Source organism: Tenrec ecaudatus, chromosome 6 (genome assembly GCF_050624435.1).
Source record: "Tenrec ecaudatus isolate mTenEca1 chromosome 6, mTenEca1.hap1, whole genome shotgun sequence".
NCBI classification, from domain to species: domain Eukaryota; kingdom Metazoa; phylum Chordata; class Mammalia; order Afrosoricida; family Tenrecidae; genus Tenrec; species Tenrec ecaudatus.
Window position 1 is genome coordinate 81,446,126 of NC_134535.1, and position 10,663 is coordinate 81,456,788.

At 54.5% G+C, this 10,663-nt stretch overlaps 1 protein-coding gene across 1 annotated transcript; it reads left to right on the forward strand.

The window, feature by feature from the left end:
- Positions 1–1,072: 1,072 nt before the first annotated feature.
- LOC142451497 (keratin, type II cuticular Hb1) lies at positions 1,073–6,494 on the forward strand. The gene is made up of 9 exons (XM_075553287.1): positions 1,073–1,435; positions 2,560–2,768; positions 3,505–3,565; positions 4,088–4,183; positions 4,407–4,571; positions 4,819–4,944; positions 5,231–5,451; positions 6,025–6,056; positions 6,316–6,494. Exons 1-9 carry the CDS (start codon positions 1,073–1,075, stop codon positions 6,492–6,494), a joined length of 1,452 nt encoding a protein of 483 aa, XP_075409402.1.
- Positions 6,495–10,663: the final 4,169 nt, after the last annotated feature.

Here is a 10,663-nt window from a genome sequence, read left to right on the forward strand (position 1 = left end):
AGCACTGTCGGATCTTCGTAGAGGACCTGTGGGTGTTTGCTGGCCTGTGATTCCTGAAGGTTTCTGTATGTCTGAAAAAGCAAAAGTTGCGAAGAAGTAAAAGGCCAGTGTTTACTGATCGGCTGGTTGCTCTTATAACGATGTTTGTTGTTGTTGTTGCTGGTGGTGGTGATGGTGGTGTTACCCTGTGGATCCTCACTCATAGCGACCCGAAGGACAACAGAACAAAACCCTGGCTGGTCCCATACCATCCTCACCACATTGTTCAGTTTGCAGTCACTGTGTTCATCCTTCTCATCAACGGCCTTCCTCTTCTTCACCACCCTGCAACTTGACCCTGTATCATGGCCCGCTCAAGGAGCTGGTCTCGCCCGACAACGTGTCCACACACATGAAAGGTCGGCTCTCCACCCTCGCCTCGAGGGAGCATTCAGAATGAATCTCTTCCTAGATAGACGTACTTGTTCTTTCGACAGTCCCTGGGGCTCCCAGCTCTCTGCTGGCGGCAACATTCAAACACGATGACAAAAAGTAGCAACTCTTCCTGGGCAGGCTGGAGGTAAGGATGTCAACACGCGTGTCTTCGTGGCACCTTGGCCACCACCAGACAGGAAACTTCGGGATGTCATTTGTGAAGACTTCGGTCTTCCCTATGGTCCCTGCACTCACACACACCGCCAATCCTATCCCCTCCTCCTAGCACCCAGCTTCCCTATCTCTCCCGTCTGCCTGATTCCAACCCCTCTCTCCTCCCCCTTCAGGCTCCCTGCCAGTGCCCAAGGCATGTTGAAGAGATGGGGCTAACTGCCTCCACCGCCAGCAGCAGGCTGGCAGCGTTTACAGAGGAGGGTGCGGGCCACTCTACCATTAAAACACTTTTTGGGGAGGTGTTGGACCCCGGTTAACCGCCCAAGCCCATAAAGCAGCAAATTACCCCAACTCCATCTGCATAGCCAAGCCCCTTCAGCGACTGAGCATAAATAGGGCTGGGCACCCAGAGGTGCTCATTGCGTGTCCTCCAGGACTATAGACCTTCATCCTGCTCTCTGCACCCCAACCCTTCCCAAGCACCATGACCTGTGGATTCGGCGTCCCCGCCTTCAGCTGCGCCTCGGCCTGCGGGCCCCGGCCCGGCCGCTGCTGCATCACCGCCGCCCCCTACCGCGGAGTCTCCTGCTACCGCGGCCTCTCCGGGGGCTTCGGCAGCCACAGCGTCTGCGGGGGCTTCCGCTCCGGCTCCTATGGACGCAGCTTCGGCTACCGCGCCGGCGGCGTGTCCGGGTCCGTGCCGCCCTGCATCACCAGCGTGTCGGTCAACGAGAGCCTGCTGACGCCCCTCAACCTGGAGATCGACCCCAACGCGCAGTGCGTGAAGCACGAGGAGAAGGAGCAGATCAAGTGCCTCAACAGCAGGTTCGCCGCCTTCATCGACAAGGTGGGTGCCCGGCATCGCGCCCTGCCTCAGCCCCCGCGCAGGTTCAGTGCTGCCTGGCTGCTGAAAGGGGCAGTCAGAGGCAGGAAACTGCCCACAGTTTTCCCTGTGATGGAGGAGACAACAAAGCCAGTAACTCCAGTTCAGACCATGACGTTCTTACAACCTACCTGTGCAAATACCTCACACACAGAAAGTACAATACCATCACGCCCCCACCCCACCCTCTAACCCTGGTAAAAGAGACAGGCGTAGTGTCAAGAAAAGCCAAGAGGTGCCCGTCTGATGAGAGGGTCATCACATACGCCCAAGACCCCCAGACCAGCAGCTCAGATTTCACTCTGAGAACATCACAAGTGCTGGGCCCTTGGTTCTGAGAGGCTGTGACAGAAAGATCGCCTGGATCCCAAAGGCACCATCAAAGCACCAGCCCAGTGCCTCTGCCCCTGAGATGCCCAATGAAGAATGTAGACAGACAGAATGGGGTACTGACATCCCGAGGCACAGCCCCCCAGTGCCTCTGCCCCTGAAATGCCCAATGGAGAACGTAGACAGACAGAATGGAGTACTGGCGTCCTGCGACACAGCTCCCCCGCCCCTGCCACTGTCCCTGATTGCCCCCAGCTGAAAGGGACATCTTCTGGTCTGAGGAAGAGGGTCAACCTTTTCTTGCACTCCCAACTGTTCTTGGCATCAAGGGACTGTGAAAGTTCTCACTCCAGTGCTCTCAGGGCCCTGCAAGCCAGTGCCTGGATTAGGCAGAGCACACGAACAGAGGCCGCACTTTTCCCATGATAACTTGCAAGAGTTAGTATGGCCCTGGCTGCTAGGTGCCCCAATCTGGGACTCACGTCTGCATGACTCCCTTGTCATCACTTCTCTGGAAATCTGGGTGTGGTTCAATCGCGTCGTGGAGACCCTCTGAATCCAAAATTAGATGTTGCTCAGTAACTTGGTGAACTCTCTTTGAATGAGAAATACAAGATTGTGTCCAGCCTCTAATTGGCTCCCTTCTACCCACACTACGGGCCCTGGATGGTGAGTTGCCAGGGAGCCCTCCTCCAATAGCCTCCCCCCGCCCCCCCCCCCCGGGGCCTTCTGACCCCTGGTCCTATCCCACACGGCAGGTGCGCTTCCTGGAGCAGCAGAACAAGCTGCTGGAGACCAAGTGGCAGTTCTACCAGAACCGCAGGTGCTGCGAGAGCAACCTGGAGCCCCTGTTCAACGGCTACATCGAGACGCTGAGGCGGGAGGCCGAGTGCGTGGAGGCCGACAGCGGGCGGCTGGCCTCAGAGCTCAACCACGTGCAGGACGTGCTGGAGGGCTACAAGAAGAAGTGAGTGCGGCAGACGGAGGGCTTGCTTGGACATCTAGCCTTCACTCAAATAGAATTCAACTCATAGAGACCCCCATAGAGAGAGTTTCCCAGGCTTGCAAAGTGTTTCCCCCTTTGCTGAAGGCCAAGCTCGGTTTGGAACTAGACATTTGAAGCCTCCTGGCTTTGCTTATTTCCCTGGGTAATGCCTCAAGTGCCTGACATTTGGAGAATGTTAGTTAAAATAGACAGCCCTCCGGGGGCTACACCCCATCTCTTGGAGTCTCCAGACAGCCTCAAACGCAATTCTTTGGCTTCCCCACCTGTATGGGCTTCTCCTACCTGGGAAGCCAAGGTTCCAAAGGGCAAACCGAGGTTATGGCAGCTGGATTGGGGGACACGAGCGAATGTGGGTTTCCATGAATGGAATCCTTGCAAACACAACTTAGAGAGATCTGCCCGCATGTTCACAATGGCATGAGAATTTATGAAGCAGGGCATCTGTGTGAGGCCTCTAGGAAGCATGGCAATAGACTGCTGCAAGCTACGGGTCAGTTGTGGGTTTCCCAGCCTGGGAAGCATGCCCACTGGACCTCCTTGCTAAGAGGAGAAGGAGCAAGGTGAAAGTCTGTCCTAGAGCAGGACCCAATCTGCTCAGGAAAGGTGTCTCACTCAGGCCCTGCTCCTGCCTCCAGAGAGCATGCTCTCTAGACAAGAAGGGGTCCTAACGCCTTTCTCTCCTCTTGCCCCACATCAGGTACGAGGAGGAGGTGACTCTGAGGGCTACAGCTGAGAATGAATTTGTGGCTCTGAAGAAGGTGGGTGTCCATCTGTTAGTTCCAAAGACAGAGACCAGGCTGGGCATTATGAGTCTAGAAAATCCCCAAGGAGACGCTTCCTCAGGGGCACCCAGGTGGATGGTGGGGAACCCAAGACCCAGACCTGCAGAGCTAATGACAAACGCAGGCGTAGTGAGAGGATGAGAGGCAGTCGACCAGCAGAGCGGAACGGGATTCCCAGCAGGCTTTCCCTGGTGCCCTCTGAGAAGACAGAAAGGCCTTAGAGACCGGGAGAATTTAGGGAGGATTAATGTACTCCTTTTTCTGACTCCCAGACCTCAACCAAGAGGGTTTGGGCATGCCCCAGGGGAGGACTTGTTTATCAGAAGGTGCTGCCTTAAAAGTCCACATGAAATGGACAGGTACCCAGAGCCAGGCTTGGTCAGGACAGGGGACTCATGGTTACCAGGCTACATTCTATCGGGAGACAGGAGGATGGATGAAATGACCATCCAAGTTGCTGTGGGGTATTGAGGGCTCTCGTGTCTTGTTCTTCCCCAGGAGGTGGACTGCGCCTACCTACGAAAGTCTGACCTGGAAGCCAACTCTGAGGCCCTGACCCAGGAGATCGACTTCCTGCGGCAACTGTATGAGGAGGTGAGCGCACATCCACAGAAACACTGGAAGCCAGGCAACAAGAGAAGAATGCTCACCTGGAGTCCAGCCGGCTTTGGACAGAGAGCTTTAGGGCTCTAAGCTGCCTAATGTGGCAGGAGCTAGAGATGAGAGATGGCTGTAAAGGTTAGGTTGAGGCTGGGGGAGGGGAGGGCTGTGATTTAAAGTTTCTGCCATATCCCTCCCTCCACCATAATCCCTGTAGGAGATCCGCGTCCTCCACTCCCACATTTCAGACACCTCCGTGGTGGTCAAGATGGACAACAGCCGGGACCTGAACATGGACTGCGTTATTGCTGAGATCAAGGCTCATTATGATGACATTGCCAGCCGCAGCCGGGCCGAGGCCGAGTCCTGGTACCGCAGCAAGGTGAGCGGCCCGGGACACCTGCCGCCGAGGCATGGCCATGGGAGGATGCATGGCATGGATCACAGGGCCTTCCTTTGTCTGGGGACCCTGAAGATGCCAGAGGGTCCTTCCCTAGGGAGGCAGAGGGCGGGGATGACAGCTCTCCTTGTGGCCCCTGAGTGGCTGTGCAGTCTGAGCACTGTCCAAACTGCCCCGTCATTCCTGGTGAGCTGATGTGCACCCCACCACCACCCTTCCCCTCCCGCAGTGCGAGGAGATAAAGGCCACGGTGATCCGGCACGGGGAGACCCTGCGCCGCACCAAGGAGGAGATCAACGAGCTGAACCGCATGATCCAGAGGCTGACGGCCGAGGTGGAGAATGCCAAGTGCCAGGTACGGCTCAGCCTGGGCCCGGGACCAGAGAGCCTGGGGCTCTGCCCTGGGCCACACAGCCAGTGTGCCCACCACCTGGACCTCCCCTTCATTCTCCAGCCTGTGGATGAGACAGGAGCACCTGGTTGTGGTCACGCATGGAGACCCAGGGGCTGAAGGAGGGCAGGTCCCATTCCTGGAGGGGTAGTCCCCATTTCTGGGAGGGAGAAACTGAGTGAATTCAGGACAAGGACAGACAAAGGGACCCAAGGACTGCAACTGAACTTGTTCTCTCCTGGGCTCCCAGAATTCCAAGCTGGAGGCCGCAGTGACCCAGTCTGAGCAGCAGGGCGAGGCGGCCCTCAATGACGCCCGCTGCAAGCTGGCCGGGCTGGAGGAGGCCCTGCAGAAGGCCAAGCAGGACATGGCCTGCCTGCTGAAGGAGTACCAGGAGGTGATGAACTCCAAACTGGGCCTGGACATCGAGATCGCCACCTACCGGCGCCTGCTGGAGGGCGAGGAGCACAGGTGGGGCCCAACCCAGCTGCCCTAAGCGACCCACCCACCACTGCCCCCTCTTGGTCCCAAGAAGTAGCCCCAAGCCGCTTAGCTGTGTGGGCCGAGATCACAGTGGACTGGTCTTGGACAGATGCCCCATTATAGAGACCACGAACAAAGCCAGCGTCCCTGCGATGCTGAGTCCCAGAGACCCCGGGTTAGAATAGACCCGGCCCTGCCTCTCTGCTCAGAGGGGCCTCAGGCTTCCATGCCCTGCTTTCTAGGAAACTCGCACCTCCCCCAGGTAGACTCCTTACCTGTATTCCAGACCTGGTTTCTCACAAGATGGACTCAAAGACCCCTCCCCTCCCTGCAGTTGAGCCCACCCAGGTCTGCCAGGTGTGGGGTCCAGGTTACCCACTGCTCAAAGGCAGGGGCTTGGGGACAGGAGGGCGGCAGTCCAGCCTGTAAGGACGCTCCCTGGCAGAGCATCCCTGTGCTCCACAAAGAGCCCCGTGAGATCCTCTCAGAGCTGGGGATCTGGGGATCCAGGATCCACTCTGACCCGCGTCTCACCCCTCCCCCTCCCCCTCCCCCCCTCAGGCTGTGTGAAGGCGTGGGAGCTGTGAATGTCTGTGAGTATCTCAGGGGGAGCCCCTGGGGCCCTGGGGGGAGGTCTCAGCAGGGCCCCCAAGATAGCAGGGAGGGGGTGGCCATGCAGCAGGAGGGACTGAGGGGCGCCTGGGGGAGGGGAGCGACCACCCTAAAGTGACTGAGGAAGAGCCTCAGGTGTCAGGGGTGGTCCCCGCCGTGCCCCCAGGACTGGACGGAAGGCCTGAGTCCTTCCCTGGACGACCAGCCAGGCGTGTGACCGCGCTCGCTCCTGTCCCCCAGGTGTGAGCAGCTCGCGGGGCGGCGTTGTGTGCGGCGACCTGTGCGTGTCGGGCTCCCGGCCTGTGACGGGCAGCGCCTGCAGCGCCCCCTGCAGCGGGAACCTGGCGGTGAGCACGGGCCTGTGCGCCCCCTGCGGGCCCTGCAATTCCATCTGTGCCAGCAGCTGCAGGAAGTGTTAGGTGCCCCAACACAATCCCTGGACCAGAAGCATCTCTCCCCCAGGGCACCCCTCCCTGGGCCATTCTTGGCCCACCCACCCCTGCCTGCCACTCGGTTGCTTAAGTTGCACTTTGATACCCCCTGCCTCTGGTTTCAGGGTCTGACCTCCTCCTAGGCTCTGCCTTTGGAATGATGCCCCTGATAAGGGGTTCAAGGGCAGGCAGGCTCAGGCCTGGGCCCTACTAGTCTCTCCCTCCCTCCTGTTCCATGTTTGTTTCTATCTTGATCTGTGTTTCCAATAAATCGATGTAGCCAGCCTTGCACCTCATGTCCTTCTCTGTCAACCTCCTCAGGACTCAGGCTTGGGAGGCATTCAAAGTCTCAGTGGGCATAGTGGGGACCCTGGCCCCAGATCTCCGACAGAGACTAGCCCTGGGTTCACAGCAGTCTTGGATTCAGCAAAAGCCAAACTGGTGCCCTTTTCTGAACGCACCTGTAAAGGTTTGGCCACACAATTTGAGGACATCTTAAATCAGAAGAAACTGAAGCTCAGCGAGACACAGGAATGAGGGCAGGATGCCCCCCACTTCGTTGGTGGTACAGCTTGGGTTTGTGCCCTCGGAGTGTTCCTGCTCCTCATTTCCCTCAACCACTGCTGCCTCCCAGAAAGCATCACTGCGCACATCTATAAACTGGTGACTAAGGAGCTGAGACCCACCCATAGCTCAAAGCCTATGGGAGCATCACTCACTTCATGTTTAGTGGGAAACCTTTGGCCTGAGTCATTTATTGGCATTCTTGAAGAGCATGGCTTAAGCTTTCAAACACCTTTGACATGGCTGTTTTTGTGGGTTTTTTAAACTGGAGTTGTTTTGGGGCTTGGAGACCTGTCATAGGTGAAAAATTGTCTTAAAGGCAGAACGCAGCACATAGCCAGATGATGATGTGGCACAGAAATGAGGGTGCAAATTCTGGAGCCAGGTTTCCCGGGTGCCAAGCTGGGCCCGTCCCTTCCTGCCTTGTAACCTTGGGCAACTTACAGGTCCTCACTGCATCTCCATTCCCTCATCTTTAAAGAAGGGGCAATTAAAAGAGCCCCTACCTCACAGGGTGGCCCAGGGGAGGGAGTAATGTAATATGTGTAAAATGCTTTGACAATGGTACCTGCCAAAAAATAATCACTATGCGAATTTGTCCTTAGTGTGATTCTTTTGTAGAATGTGAAGAGGCTCCAGCATCAGAGCCCAGGCCAGCCTCTTCTTGACACTGCCCCCTGTGGTCAGAGGTCGCAAGTGCAGACAGAGAAAGATAAGCCACAGGGGCCCTTCAGCTCTGTCCTACAGGGATGCTAGGAGTCACCCACCCTTGATGCCAGTGGCTTTGGGTTTGGTTTTTTGGGTAGGCAGCCACAAGGTCCACTGAGCTCCATCCTGCAGGGAAATGTCCCCCTAGCACTCAGGAGGAGCTTCAGGTGGCACAGGGAGTGGAAAAGTGGCAGCTCAGTTTCATTATTGGACACAATGAGTCCCACGCTGAACAAAAGGATGGGGTCAAACAGAGGCTTCGCCACCCTGATGGAATTCTGAGCAGGACAGAACCCTGGAGTTCTTGTGCATTCATTCTAACCAACCCTGGGGCTGTGTCACCACGCTGCTCAGAAGCGGCGCCGGCTCGAGCTGAGATCTGCGTCAGGCCCAGCTCCACCTTGCCATCCCTCCTCGCTCAGAAACCAACCTCCGCTGCAGCCCAGATGGACTGCTTTCTGGACACTGCCCTCTCACTGACCCTCATCGACCCAGCTGGGCTGTGCTGGCCGGCCATACTTCCCTCTCTCATGGTGCCTTTGGCTCTGCTCCCCCTCCAGCAGTCCTCTAGGAAGCCTTCTCTAGGGTCCCCCCTGAGATGGACTCAAGGGTGAATGAATCCAAGTGCACATTGATCGATGCATATATGTATAACAGTGAAGTAATAAACTAACTTGCTGTGATTGTGCTCACTTTAATGTGCTCTCTTGGGAAACTGGAGGTTTGGGATGCTAAGATCCTTTACTAATCTGAAGCTGTTTATTACTATTACTATTATTAATCATTTGTATTATTACTAGAACCCCAGTGGCATAGTGCTTACAAGTTGGACTGCCAACCAAGAGGTTAGCAGTTCAAAACCACCAGCTGCTTCTCAGGAGAAAGATAAGGCTAATTTCATAAAGGGGCAGTACTACCCTGTCCTTTAGGATCAACATGAGTCAAGATTGACTCGATGGCCCTGAGTTTGGTTGTTGTTAGGAAAGATGGGACAGGACCAGGTGAGGCATCCCAAGAGGAGGAGGAATCGTGAGATACAAAGACTCAGCAGTGAGTGTCAGGAGAAGGCATCTGCTGGGGAAACTACTGGTCTGAGCAGCTGGGAGGAAGTGGGGGCCACTCCATGCTGCTGGCTGTGTGCGCGCTACCACTGCCAGTAGACGTATCCAGCAGGGCGCGATGTCTGCATATTATTGTCTGTGATAGGCGTGCAGGAGAAAGATAAGACTTCCTACTTTCATAAAGAGCTAAAGTCTCAACAAAAAGAAAAAAGCAAAGGAAAATGTCAAGGATATGAAAATAAAAATTATGTTCCTAAGTCAGGAGAGAGAGAGAGAGAGACTCCAAAACCCACAGGAACAGATCTACCCTGTAATATAGGGTTGCCAGGAATCAGAATTGACTCAATAGCAGTGAGTGAGTGAGTGAGTGAGTGAGTGAGTGAGTGAGTGAGTGATTGGAGCAGTGGGGTTGAAGACAGGTATGTGCATATCTTGAAGCAGCTGTGGGAAAAGCATGTATGTGTGCCGGTGTGCAGGTCTGTGAGGCTTTCTGTGCATGTGATTATATGGTGAGCACCCACATACATGTGCCCCTCATGCATGTGTGCTGATGAGGGGGATTTTGTGAGCACATGTGAATGGGAGTGCGGTGTGCATGCACAGTGGCATCTATGTGTACAGGTCTGTAGGATCACAGATGGAGTAATGACATCTGGGGGAGAATAGTGATGGGCAGGGGCTGCTGGGTATCCTACTGCGAGGGAGCCAGAGAGCTCTAGTGCTACCCCTTGAGCTTGCCTCTCCCCTCCCAACCACACACTAAGACTTTGGAGTAGTGGGTTACACATGGGGCCGCTAACCAGAAGGTCAGCCGTTCAAACCCATCCACTGCTCCAAGGGACAAAGCTAAGGCTCTCATAAAGATTTACAGCGTGAGGAACCCACAGGACAGTTCTCATCTGTCCTATGAGGCCACAAGGAGGGTTTCGTTTCGATATTTTCAGGAGACACTCAAATCCATTGCCAATCGAGAACTGTTTGTGAGGGGTGGTTGTACAGCTCCTCTTGATGTGACCGAACTGTTGAATTGTGTGCTAGGCTAAGTACAGGGGAAGCCCGGTACTCAACCACATCAGTACTTGACATCATCCATTTTCGACATGAAATGTCGAGACAACTTTACATCAGAGCTCCAACAAAACATCGGAATCCACACGATTTTTGTAAACAAAATCAGTCCGTGTTTCAGTCACTCAGTGTTAGTTGGTGTTGTTAGTGCGAGTGGTATAAACCTTTGGGGGCTGTGTTCCAAGCATTTTGCTAGAATTTTCTTAGTTTTTGTGCCTTTTTGTGCTGTCTCTAGATAAAATACATGGGTCTTAAGAGTTTTTGGAAACCAATCATGATAAGGACCTGGTTAACCCTGTTCTCAATATTGTTGATGATAATTTAGTAAGCCCTTTTAGAAAACAGTTAAGGAAACACCAACAGCAGACCACATTTGACAGATTTTTTAAAAATTTTGAGAAAGTCAGCCAAGTCCTAGTTAAAAAAAAAAAGGCAAAGAAGGGGAAAAACTGAGAAGCAGCTAGCAGTTGATTTTATGGCAGGGGATTCCCCTTCCAAACAACGACTCTCTCTCCATCCCTCCTCTCCACATCCATGTCCACAGATCCAGATCCTCATCAATCTCAAGATATGGGCCATACTGTAGTTGTTAAAAAAACGTGTTTCTTATTTAAATTATATTATTTCACTCTGAACTTATTTTACTTTGAAATATCTGTGTAACGTTAGGGTAAACACTTGGTGGTCAAGCGCAGATTAATCCATTTTCAGTTATTTCTTGTGGGAAGACTTGATTCCGCACTCCACTGCATCACA